General features: G+C 38.2%; 1 protein-coding gene and 1 long non-coding RNA gene across 2 annotated transcripts in view; both read left to right on the forward strand.

Moving 5' to 3' along the window:
- The window catches only part of LOC140941856 (uncharacterized), a 36,019-nt gene extending 25,528 nt beyond the window's left edge, over positions 1-10,491 (forward strand). Inside the window, exons 22-27 of the mRNA XM_073390862.1 lie at positions 151-327; positions 6,740-6,916; positions 8,134-8,322; positions 8,645-8,815; positions 9,267-9,563; positions 10,183-10,491. Of these exons, the coding sequence (XP_073246963.1) occupies positions 151-327; positions 6,740-6,916; positions 8,134-8,322; positions 8,645-8,815; positions 9,267-9,563; positions 10,183-10,484 (1,313 nt within the window). The 3' untranslated portion in view covers positions 10,485-10,491. The remainder of the gene's footprint in view (positions 1-150; positions 328-6,739; positions 6,917-8,133; positions 8,323-8,644; positions 8,816-9,266; positions 9,564-10,182) is intronic.
- On the forward strand, positions 4,140-5,553 carry LOC140941307 (uncharacterized). Its single transcript, XR_012166443.1, has 3 exons — positions 4,140-4,270; positions 4,645-4,785; positions 5,451-5,553. It is a non-coding gene; the product is annotated as an uncharacterized lncRNA (long non-coding RNA).
- Positions 10,492-13,753: the final 3,262 nt, after the last annotated feature.

A 13,753-nucleotide genomic window follows, 5' to 3' on the forward strand; every position in this document is an offset into this window, starting at 1 on the left:
TTAAATTTTGTAGGATTTGCCGTTTTTTTAAATTATTGGTAGATAAACCAGGGTTTTATTCCCGTGATTGTCGTGGAAAATCATAGCAAGTAGACCGTCTTACATAAAGTATTAGATAAAAAAAGAGGAATATTATTGTTGATTCGGTAGTGAATGGTGGTTATTCTGCCTGGGGACCTTACCGCAATTGTTCCAAATCCTGTGGAGGTGGAGTACAAACCAGGACTCGAACTTGCACCAATCCACCACCAGCATATGGTGGAAGTGATTGCAGTAAACTGGGGCCAAATATCTCTACCAGAGAATGCAACAACCACGGCTGTCCAGGTGACAAAACATTTGCACAAGTCGTGTATTTTTAGTCGTAAAAGATCTAAGTACATAAGGTCGACTTGCAAGCGGAGGAGAAGCAATAGAATGATGATAATGATGATGATTTGTATATTTAATGCAAGAAATAAAGATGTTTAATGTAAGAAATAAAGATGTTGTTGTTGTTGTTGTTGATAATGTTTGCGGTTTTCAACGCCGACGCAGTTGTTCGGACAAAGAGAGATGGAGAATATGCATTACTGCGCTAATGCGCTATTTGAATTCATATACATGCGCAGTCAACTCTTTCTTGACGGACACCCCTATAAGACGGACACTTCTGTAAGACGGACACCTGGTTTTAATCCCCGCTGTTTATCAGTCATATTACTGTAACTATACTTTCCATAAGACGGACACCTCTCTAAGACGTACAAAAACGGACAATTGGGAGGCTCTTTATGTAGCGAAAAATACCTCAAGACGAAATGTACAAGGTGCTCTACATGACAGTAAATTGCAAAACGTTTGATATTTTGCAGTCGTGCCCCAGTTTGCAGAGTGTATAGAGAGGATATTACACGGTGGCGCGAACATATGAATTTTAATTTCGAGTGGCAAAACAATATTTTACTAACGAGCGCGGCGAGTGAGTAAAATATTGTGTTTGCCATATCTTCAAGCCGCCGTGTATTGTTCTTTTTATTATATAGATAAAAGACATCGATAAAATAATAGATTTTTATTCGCAAAGAGTAATTGTGACGGCTCAAATTTACAGTATAGCAATAAAAGACATTGTTTACAATAATCTTGAGAAATAACACTGAGCTGAATAGGGCTCTACAATGACAAAATATAAGCAAGGCTTTGAAAAATGTGTAAGTAAAATTCAAAAGACGCTAGACGCCTACAAATTTCGAAGGGAAATTGCCGAAATTACGTCATCGATAATAAACCGCTTGGGTCCTGGATGTAGTTTTTATGAATTTTACGAGTGGTATATTTTCCATTAAAACACTCGTGTCTATATAATAAATGCTTTTAGACTACGAAGTCTTGAACGTTTTCTTGTAATGAACATTTGATCGCACAATGAGGAAATATTTCCACTTTTCTGTGGCAATTTTCCGGTTTTAGCTGTCTTCAGTACAAGTTAAACAGACGTGTATTAATAAATATTGTAAATAGCTTCAGTTTTAAAATCACTGGTGTCACGTTACCTAGACTCTCTATAAGCCGGACACCTCTCTAAGACGGACAGTCAGGGCCGGTCATGATGTTGTCCATCTTAGAGAGAGTTTACTGTATAATTATGAATAGAAAGTCTCACCCTTGTTTTTATATCACTAGTGAAAAACAACACAAAACTAAACACATAAACAACTGACGCGAAAAAGGAACGAAGATAATACTGTTTGCACATCCTAGCATTCAGGCGATTCTTAATAACAATGAGCAGATCGCTGCGAGAAACGATTTTGCTTTTCAATATACTAATAAAACCCAAGTGGGAGCTTTGTTACTCAAAATCAACTCCCGTAAATCCTTTGGTTATGACGGAATACCACCGCGACTGGTAAAAGAGTCTGCCAATGGGATTGCTGGTCCTATAGCTGCAATAATGAAGTCACTCGATTATGACAGGACAGTATCCGTCGCGCTTGAAATTAGGTCAAGTTACTCCTTTATTTAAAAAGGACGATGAACTAAACAAAAGCAATTATCGACCAGTGACCGTATTACCTGCGCTCAATAACGTTTTTGAGAGGCTACTTTCAGCTCAAATGGGCGACTTTTACCAGAACATATTGTCTGAATACATATCTGCCTACAGGAGGCTCCATAGCTGTGAGACATCTTTACTTAGGCTGACTGAGGACTGAAGGCGCAGTCTAGACAATAAAGAGATCGTGGCGGTTATATCAATGGATTTGTCAAAGGCTTTCGACACCATACCTCATGCTTTGCTATTAGCAAAACTGAAAGCGTATGGCTTGCACGAATCCAGCTGCGCCCTTATCGGTGACTACTTGACGGATAGAAGGCAGCGAGTGAAAATTGGTGATACTTATTCGGATTGGATGAGTGTGAAGCGGGGCGTGCCTCAAGGCAGCGTCCTGGGGCCCATGTTTTTCAACATGTTCCTCAACGACCTCATCTTTCACATTAAGTCTGTAAAATTAAACACTTATGCCGATGACTGCCAACTGCACTCATCTGATGTAGACCCAGTGGCCTTGGAACGGCGGATCAATCATGATGTAAGAATAGCAAATAAATGGTTCGAAGACAATGGGATGAAAGCAAACCCTGCTAAACATCAAGGGATGGTTCTTGGCAAAACCGATTACCCTTTCTCCTTTTTAACCACAAGATGCCTGGATCTTTTTGGAATATCTCTAGACAATGAACTTAATTTCAAGGATCACATATCCTCTGTATGCAAAAAAATAAATAATCAGTTCAGTGTCTTCAAAAGATTTGGCAAACTTATCTCATCTGAAATTATGCTTCGCCTTTATAAAGCGTTTGTCTTACCCCATTTTCACTACTGTTCAATGATATGGCACTTTTGTAATTCAGAAGATTCTGTCAAACTGGACACCTTAAATAGACGTATTTTAAGATTTGTTTTAAAGGACTGGGACTCGAACTATGATGCTCTTCTAGACAAGGCTGGTGTGTGTGGTTTAGCCAACAGGAGGATACAAAATATGATGATTTGTATATTCAAATGTCTCCATTTTGGTAAATATCCATGCTATTTAAAACAACTGATCAAGTTAAGATCTACTGCTTACTCCCTACGGGGTACTAATATTTTATCACTTCCTAAGCCGTCTACAACCACATATGGTCTAAATTCCTTTAGCTATTCATCTGTTAAGTACTGGAATTCTCTACCTGATCACTTTAGAAAGACTGTAGATTATAGTGAATTTAAGCGCAAATTGTTAGTGCACGGTTTTAGTTAATACTACATTAATTAATATTATATTATATATGTTGTAACTTTTAAAATTAGTTAGAATCGGAGATACTAGCTATGTAAGCTACACTAAACACGGGACGAAAAATTGGATTTACTGCACTTTTGACACGCGTCAAAAGTTAAGTCAAATATGGTATTGGCTTTGACTTCACCTTTGACGCGCGTCAAAGATGTCGCCAAATATATAACCTCTTTGCTTACTCCTTTGACCTCGGTAAAGGTAAAGTCAAATTGGTAACAACTTTGACTTCTTCTTTGACGCGCGTCAAAGATGAAGTCAAATGAATCAATGCTTTGCTATTCCTTTAACCCTTATCAAAGTCGTTGTCAAATATGCTGGTAACTTTGACTTTACCTTTGACGCACGTCAAAGATGAAGTCAAAAGTGTAGTGGCTGTGACCACACCTTTGATACTAGTCAAAAATGAAGTCAAATACGACCGCTACACTTTTACAACACTTTCGAATGTTGCTGAAAGGTGAGAGCAAATATGCGATGAATTACGTCTACAAACACTTATGTCGAAACTGATATTAAGAAAGGAAATTAAAAAGCTGTATTTGAATACTGTTTTAAAGATATTTATACGATAATACCGAACACGGGCGGGTAATCATTGTAATTGCTGTTCTATAATTATTTTTGAAAATGTTCTAGAATATGTACTTTTTCGAAGTGATTTTTTTTGTCTTATCTTGAGTGGATCATTTTCTCCTTGATCGATCAATATACCATGTAATGACAGCGACGCAAAACACTGAAGACTGAACCCACGCAAGACACCCTGTTTTTGGCGCGAAATTGTCGCGGCTGCAAACTCTCCCTCGCCCGCGCAAACAAACAAACTACGCAGATCTGAAGAAAACAAAAGCTGCTTTTTTGTACGAAGCAGTCCAGCTTTTGTTAACAAATATTTTCACCCTTATCTTTGATAGAGTTTAGACCACAAACTTGTTCAAAAGGTACGTGTCATTCTTTTCTATGTGTGCATACAATAGTTGTTCTTCAAACTTCATAGTTTTGCTTACGGAAACCAACTCCGAACAGGCGTGTATGTCGTGCTTGGGAGCTTTTCTGATTGTTAAATCTGGTTCAGTAAACTTTAAAAATTTTTCTATATCACAGTAGAGAATACATTAGATCAAGCCCTTTCTTCTTAATAGGGTTAGTGCATTTCTGCAAAAGTAATAGCTGGCTTATATTTCACAATGCAATTCAAGTCAAAACTCCATGCGAGAACCTACTACATCAAGATTAACCAATTCTGGTTTTTCTAACAGTTATGCTTAAGTACGAAATAATATAAGACTTACATATATATTTTTTTCATGGACAGTGTACTTCAATAAAAATATCTGTACCAGACTTTGATGGGCATAGTACTGAAGCAAGTACATAAGTTTATTTGAACAGGATTCAGTGCAGTTTATCAAACAAAGAAGTGTGGTTATTTGAAGACTTCGGATGTTTTACAAACGTGAGTATCTCTTCCTATTGATTTTTCTGAGTTCTATACGTAATGGGGCTCAGGCTGCATAATTTTTAAATATTACATTGACTTTTGTACCACCACAGTGGCAGCTAGGTATGTTTCAACATTTAATGATAATAATTCAAACATACCAAGCTGTCCCTTCTTTATTGTGACTGGACAATAACTTTAAAAATAGCCTGCGTAGCAAGCTTTTCCGCGCGAGTTTTGGGCAAAAAAAGAGGAAGGAGGGGCCGGGAGGGGCTAACTCGCGCAATAACTCCTACTGGAAACGCTTGTTATGCAGGCTAGGTATAATATAAAGTGTTTCTCTAGCTTAATTTTAAGCTTTAGGCATAGAGGGAAATTTTTATTGAATTTTCCTGGACTTTATTAAGTGATAATAAGGCTCGACTCAAACGTCAAATTTCACAAATGACGAACTTAATGACAATGCATGTACACGAAATGTAATGTTCCCATTCAAAAGCATTAGGTTCGCTACACATTTTTAACCGGGTCTTTAAGGTTTGATAAAGGTAAAGAGAAAGGGGGATTTTCTGCAGAAAAGGAGCGATAGTAAAAAGGGAGTGGGGCCGAAAAATTTATTTAAAACACTATGACTGTATTTTTATCCCAAATTGCTATATTCCTTTACAATTATTTCACAGATAAAAGAAACAAGGCAAAGTGATAAGTCTCCAGTGGAACGAAACACACAAGAGAGGAAGATTTTAGTTAGATACATGGCGTTTGTCTTTCACTAACATCAAGAATCAAAAGCACTCTAGAATGAAAATCTTCGCAAAGATAACATCAAGACAGATGGGCTCCTCATCAAGAACATTTCTTACTTACCTTGATTTGTGCACTGGCTTGCGTGAAAGATGTGTTTTAACTATTTTGCAGGCTGCCGTCCGTGATAACAGCGTGTATCTGGAACATTTATAGTGCTTCAAAAATTTGCGGCAGTCATTTTGATTGTCCATTGACAGACTGCAATGAGTACTTTAGACAATAAATCGTGAAAAGGTTTTTAAAAATCATTTTTATGCGTTTAAGTTTTAATCGGAACTATTCAGCTTTCTAATCAACTAATGAGGTTTTAGGACAATAAAGTACAAGATTAAGAACTCAGTCTCTTATCTGTCCACCTTTTTAAACGGTATCCAGGTCGCAATTGAATTTGATTGAAATCTCAAGTTGGATTCTAGCCTGTATATCAAGCGCTTATGAGTAGCGAGGCAATAACGCGGCATTCGCGCGAAGCGCGAGGCGAACGCGGAATTCACGCGAAGCGCGAGACGAGCGAGAGGCGCGATGCGAGGGGAGGAAAAAAACCAAACATATTTGGCAACACTTTTGTTAAACCTTTGACTTAAATCTCACACGCATTTGACGACAACTTTGCCACACATTTGACCTGAGGCTCAGACACATTTAACGACACTTTTCACAAGCCTTTGACTTAAATCACAGACATAACTTTGCCGCGCTTTTGTCACACCTTTGGCCTGAATCTCAGACATATTTAAGGACGCCTTTGATAGGGGTACAAATGCTAATGAAATATACCTTTGACGCGCGTCAAAGGTAGGGGTTAAAGGTGTGACAAAAACGGCCTTTATCGCCTGAAGACTCGTCTTTGACCGCGGACAAAGGTAAACATTTGTCGCGCGTCAAAGTTGTACAAAGGTGTGCAAAGGTGGCCTTTATCGCCCGTTTGACTTCACCTTTGACGTTCGGTAAATCCCGTCTTCCCGTGAAAATCCGAGGATAAATAAAGTTTATGATGTATGTATGTATGTATGTATGTATGTATGTAGAGAGCCTAATAGCTTTACACTAGCAGTATAAAAAGGGAATTTGCTTCTGCAATTAGTTTAAGATGATCAAATATTAGCATTAACAGCAACTAATGTCTTTAAGTTAAGTGCGTTCTGTTTTGCGTGTTTTGTAGTTGATGGTGGCTATAGTAATTGGAATAGTTGGAGTGACTGTTCTGTTTCCTGTGGAGGAGGGCGGAAGGCTCGTAGTAGGAGATGTAATAACCCCGCCCCACAGCATGGTGGAAAGGATTGCTCAAGTCTTGGACCTTCATTTCAGACGATTGCATGCAATACAATAGGATGCCCTGGTAAGTGTTCTTCGTATTTTATCTCGGTTAGCTTACTCAAAATGGTTAAGTATTTGATGATCATTAGCAACTTGCACGTGACAAGATTTAAACGTTGTTATTAAATATGAGAGTTTTCCATTTATAAATCGTTTACAATTATTTTCTCGATAGTGAACACACCTCACTCCTTAATCGTTCGAGTAAAAGAAATCACTTTTAAATGTCTTAGACGGGTTTTTCACCCATGATCTCTCCAGCTTGGGAGTTAGACACGGAGTTTAGGGGTTTCTCCTGTAAAAACGTACATGTTGCAGAAATCGAAAATTGTGACTTAATTAGGAAGTCGTGCCACAACATGGAGGAAGAGACTGTTTGAATCTTGGACCATCCACTGAGATGAAAAAATGCAATAAACATAAACGTCCAGGTATAGTTGTGATGTTCCGGATGTGAGGCCAGTAGAGGTGGTTGCTCTATGTTAACATACGATGTGTTCACTACTGTAGTAATTCCAAGGAGTCAGGCAGCAAATTGTTGTTTGCAGGAAACATCTATGAGTCGTAACTGTTCATCGGTAGGATGCCTAAGATGGGTGCAATTGCACGATTGTTTTCGGCTCCATTAATTTCTACACCAATTGCAGAATATCTTAGGAGGGATTTTAGGGATTTCAAATCAGTCTCGGCAGCTAAAATATGAGTCGGAATGAGTCATATAATGAGGAAATGAGATTTGTACTGGTCAGTTATTTAGAAATAAACAAGTTATATAGTACCGAAACTGACCCCAAAAAGCCCCATTTGGAATAAACAGGCATTACTTGTCTTCTGATTAGTCGATGGTATCCGGTTTCCAATATATTAGCGCTGAATGAAAGCAATCTAGGCGCGTTTATTTTTTCCATGATATTCATATATTAGAGTGAGAAGAAAAAATGACCCGTTTACAATTTTGTCTCAGTGTTGTTTATTTTCAAATTTCTGGGATCTTTCTGTCGCTATTTGTATTTTCAGTTTAGGTCAATAGGTAGATACGTCAATGTGCCAAAAACGTTTGTCTGATTTAGCGCTTCTTTTTGACACGAAAAGGAGCTATAAGTCGATATAAGCATCAAGTCAAAAATTATGCAAGCGTCGCAATTTTTTTTTTTGAGATTAAACAGAGTTGCTGAAGTGATGAAAAGGTGGCTCATTACTACTCATCATTCAATTATAAGTTCTTCCTTTTATTCTTAGTTAATGGAGGCTATGGTCCGTGGGGAAAGTGGAGTGACTGCTCTAAAACTTGCGGAAAACAAACAGGCACCAGAAGACGAGACAGGCTGTGTAACAATCCCTCACCGCAGAATGGGGGCAAAGATTGTTCAGAACTAGGAAAGGATACTGAGACTCAAAGTTGCAAACCGAAGAAAAAACGATGCCCAGGTCAGCAAAACCTTCAATGGATAAATCTGTTTGCTCACGTCAATTCGACATTTCACAAGCTACAGCGGAAAGGATGGGAACACAACATAGCGATTTTCATGGGAACCTCGCTCTCTGGCACCTTATCCATCATTTTGTAGTGATTGTCACGTTAATTCCCACAATCATATAGTGACACGCGTCAGACAAAACACGGACAGATCACAATCATTAACACACACAGTACTCCCTTTTGTACCACAGAAGGATTCGATTTAACTTGTTCATTCGTGGGTCAAACTTTGTAAGGTTTTAACTGTAATTTTTGTTCGAACATTTTTAGTGGACGGAAACTGGAGCCAATGGGGTTCATGGAGTGAATGCTCTGTCACGTGTGGAGGAGGCCTCAGAAAGAGGACACGGAAGTGTAACAACCCTATTCCCTCAGGAGGGGGAAAAAATTGTGAAGGAAGCGCGGACGATTCCCAGCAATGCAACAGTTTCGTTTGTGGACGTGAGTAAATAGTTTTAAATCTTCTGTTAACTGTTCTGTCCGAAGCAACCTACCGGCAAAGCAAATGGTAACAAATGTTCACGACAAACAACAACATTCGTTGTGATTCCGCTATAGTTCCTGAAGTCGCTATGACTTAAGGGGCAGTAGCTACTTAAGAATTGGTCGTCTTTTCATGTAATTACTCCAGCAAAATATATGTCGTTGTCGTCGTTCGTTTCCATCATCCACAAAACGTCGCTTATAAGAATATCTCAGTGACTGCCAAGAAACTTACTGAACGAAGAAAAAAAAGAAAATGAGAGAGAGGGAATCGCTTAGGCAGTCCAGCCCTTGGGATATGTTAATTTTACCATTTGAAAATTATTTTTAGACCAATTAAACACTTTTTTAGACCATGGATTCAAATCCCATTTTAAAGCCACGAAATTTTTTTTCTGTTAATTTTAAGCTGAATGGAAGATAATCGGATGCTATAAAAACGTTGATCAAGCACTTGACAAACTATTAGCGCGAGTTGGGTTCAAACCGAGCATAACTGCGAGGTACACGACATGCACATCAGCTGCTGATGGGGCGAACATCACGCTGTTTGGTCTGGACAACAAGAGATGTTGGACCAGTGAAACCGATTACAGTTCATACAGCAAGTATGGTACCTCAGGAACATGCAAGACAAATAAGTTGGGAAAGAGTGGAGGCTTCTCTGAACATGGGACGATATTTGTTTACCAAAAGGATCAACAAGGTGACACAGACTCCACCTTAACATATGTAATAGTTTTATACTCAATAACCTTATAAAACAGTGAACGCCGGTAATATTGCTAGTATTTCTAAGAAACTAATAATTTTATCTGGTTACAAGATAGATCAAAAGTTTGTACCGTGGTCTCAACCATCGCCTATTAACATGCTAACACTGGCCATTTCTTGTAAAGGTAACGGTAGAGAAAATGTCGTCACTATACATAGTGAATTCGCCTTCTTTCAACCTTCGTCTGCTCACGTCCTCCGTAACACGTCGTCCAACTGTAAAGTTCATGCGGTTGTACTTTTGCACTTGATTAATCGGAAGGAACGAAGATATGTCAAAAAAGTATGATGTAAGCGTAGATAGATTAATCATCTAATGCTTCAGTCTTCAGATTTAAGCAGTGACTTATGCTCTTTTTTACGATTGTGATACCATTGCGGTCTTGGTTATTTTAGATCGCTTATTTCTAGGTTTTTTACCCCCTCAGAGCCCTTCCTGATTCCGATTCTATAAATGAGTGTGCTACATTAGCCTTTGTTCTCGTAAGATATTGCGGACGAATCAGCAGAACCTTCCATACGGGCCCTAATCATGCTTATTAACTCTACAGGTACATGGCAACGCAAAGGCTGTTACGTCAATCAGTCGCCAAAACGGGCTCTGCCCGTTTCCTTCGACAGCAGTGTCAGTGGTAATCAGGGCAATAGGAACGTTTTCGAGCACTGTCGAGATAAAGCCGAATCATTTGGTTACAAGTTATTTGGCGTTGACAACAAGAATTGCTGGGGTGGAAATGATGCTGAGAACACGTATGATGATCATGGCGTATCCTCAGAATGCTATGTCAACAACCAAGGCTATGGCGTTGGATCGGAGATAAATGGAGACATGTTTGTTTACCGTTATCATTAATACTGAGTGAGGAACATTCTATTGGGCTGTAATTTTCATTAGTTATATTTCTGAAAAGCAAGCTTTATCGTGTTTTAACATTTTAACATTTTACTTGTCAAATTGAAGAAGCTTAAAACTCTGCATACATAAATACCTTTCGTTTCAAAGCACCTTCATACTTTTTACCTTGACGTTTCCATTTAGCTAAGCACACATATTTGTGTATTTTTTTTTAACCAAAACGCTTCCAGTTAAACACTTTAGAGGTCGAAGGTTTATTGTCTTAAAGTAAACGGACAAAAACGAACGTTTTTGAAATACTCGACTTCATACATGCTCATTTGTTATGCGTTTCTAGTGGCTTAGTGTAAACTGTCGAAAACCTCAATAAAAAGCTAGTGATGAACGCGAAGAGACCTTTCGTTTCCAGGTTTTAGGTCACAAAAACGAGCTTAGTTGCAACTGGAACAGCGATACTTCAACGTCTTTTCTTTTTTATGTACAGTTGTTTTCACTCGCTAACACTGTCAACTCGGACCAACTGCTTAAATATGTTCTATCTGCTTATGCATAAGCGAATGTTTTTTGTATAGAATCACAATTTCCCTTTCAAAGGAATCTGCTTTTCCTCTTTTTCAATCTGTTTATACTTAATAATCTAATACTTATTCATTAATTTGATGCTAATTTACATCGTTATTCATCTTTTGACAGATGACGAGCTGACAGATGATAAAACTATGGAAACAACCTACATTTAATACTGAGGAAACTGCAAGAATTGGAAAATGACTAAAAAGAACCTCGGGGATAGTTACAAGTGTAATTGTAGGGTTTGGTTAATTAGGTGTTGTCTTGGCGGGTTGGTTAACGGCAGCTGTATTAGATTTATTAGAAAAGGGAACGACATTAAAAAAGCATTGTAACAGTTCATGTGGAAGGTTTTTTTTTGTTTCACCTTGATTGGGATTAAATTGTTTACCATATATTTAGGACACAATAAACCATTAGTTGCGACTCGCTATCGCATCTCTACTACTTACGATGGCCATCTTCACAATTTATTTTTTTTGAAAATATCATCAGAACAATGACGACGATTATGATGATGATGATGATAATGATGTTATCAGGCCGAGGTGGATAACACCCTCCGAGATCTGCTTAATTCTTCATATTCTACGAAAGCCGAATTCATTAATTGCTTTATTATTCATTCAAAATAATTCCTAAAAATATAGCTTAAAAATATAGCTAAAACATGCTTACCTGCATCGATGTTAAGTTCATCTTCGATAGTGTACGTTTAGGTTTGTCCAGCTCCGCAAATATTTTCCAAATAGCAGAAGTCGCCCTCCGAGTTGTCTTCTTGCTGTTTTTGCCATGTTTTTAGCTATCATTTCGCCTAGTTGCAGTTGTAGTTCTTACTCTTGAAACGAGTGAAATGTCCGTCATTTTTTTTCCACAACCAAAACAACTCAACATCGTCCCCAGGTCTTCTCGGTAACGTGCCTTAACCTTGCAGGCTGCATTTCTGACGTCATTTCCTCGTTAAACACAAAATTCTTCCAAATTTGGTCACCAGTAACTGGTTATGGTGAATTATGCGTGTGCTTTTAGCCAATCAGAATTGGGGAAATACTTTGAATGAATAATAACCCTGGTTAAAACTGCGAACTTTATGGTTAATTCGGGGGACAAACATGCTATAGTAGGAGGGTCTCAATGGGATTATACCGTCATTCGTAAAATGGCAACGGCAACCGTCAAAAAAGGTAATTTTACCGCCAACTGTCAAAAATGGAGATTTATATCAATCGCCAAAAAGTTTTAAGGTATATTTCAGGTGATCTTCACGGGATGATAGCTCCTGAAGAGGCTCTAACTAGGAAAGCCAGTTCTCGCGTTCTCGAAAACACTCTTTCTAGACATTGCAAGCCGAGATCGCACAACTTGCCTCTATCTGAAAATATCTCGAAATATCTTAAAAGGCCTCATTTGAACTAAATTTTTAATTTTTGATCGACTGCATCATAAGGGTGATGACGCTGTCGATCGACGAAAGCTTGGATTTTTTTATTTTTAAAACGGACAGCAGTTTAAGGCCTCATTTGAACATTTTAATTCTTGGACTAAATTTCCACTTAAGAAGCCCCAACCGTCAACTGAAGCTCTAAAATTTAACCGTCAGCAGTCAAAACAGGAAAACAGTTACCGTCTGCCTTCAAAGATCCCACTCGATTGAGACTGTCTAGTATTGGGATCCGAAAATAGTCAGTAGAGGAGACTTTTCCGGCTTATAGGATCAATTGGACAGTAAAGGGTAGTGGCAGAGGGTCATTTTATACCTGTTTGGTGTCTTCCCTTTATTAGATAAGCGTAACTGCACCGTAATTTTTAGGCAGTTATTATGACTCCAAAAATGGAGTAAAAATTTTCGGTACATAACCCCTTTTTGGGGGTTACTTTAACTCCTAATTTAACTCCAAAGTTGGGGTCATTTTTATTCCTGAAAAAAAGAGTTCTTTTTACTCCCAGTCTGGAGTTAAAATGACTCCGAAAATGGGTTCTTTTTACTCCTTGCATGGGTTGTTTTTACTCTTTTTAGAGTTAATTTAACTCTGAAAAAGGAGTAAACATTTTAGGTACAGGATAACTCCTTTTTGGGGGTTATTTAAACTCGTCAATATATGGGGTCATTTCTACTTCTGAAAGAGAGTTCTTGGAGTTAAAATAACTCCCCAAAAAATAACTCCACTGCAAGGAATTAAATTAACCCCACTAGAGGAGTTATTATGACTCCTTAAAAATTACTGTGTGTCTTCCTCCGTACTAATGAGGGTCTTCCTGCATACTAATAACTGCCTTCCACCATACTAACTTCCTTGGCAAATCGATTGCAAAAAAGATAGCGCGTTCAAAAACTGCCCGCTTTTATTTTGTACACATAATAGGGTCTGCATGAACCAATCAGGGTTAAAAGACACCGGAAAAGTCTAGGCAAGCCTATTGTTCCTATTGTATAAGAAAGACGCTCCTTACAGCGGATACTGTTAAAAAATTACTTCCCTTTTAAAATACAAAGCAAGAACTCCTCTTATGAGAACAACTAGCATCACCGAAAGAAATGACCGATTGGTGTTTTGCTTTGGAAGTTGTTCACTTTCTTTTCTGTCATTTGTATTAGGTCATTTGGTGGTCACATCAATAAACTGGTATCTTTTTCAACGAACATCAACTAATCAAATGTCTTATAGTTTCTTGATAAAATGAACAGGTACCACCGT

The sequence above is a fragment of the Porites lutea genome, chromosome 6 (genome assembly GCF_958299795.1).
Source record: "Porites lutea chromosome 6, jaPorLute2.1, whole genome shotgun sequence".
NCBI classification, from domain to species: Eukaryota; Metazoa; Cnidaria; class Anthozoa; order Scleractinia; family Poritidae; genus Porites; species Porites lutea.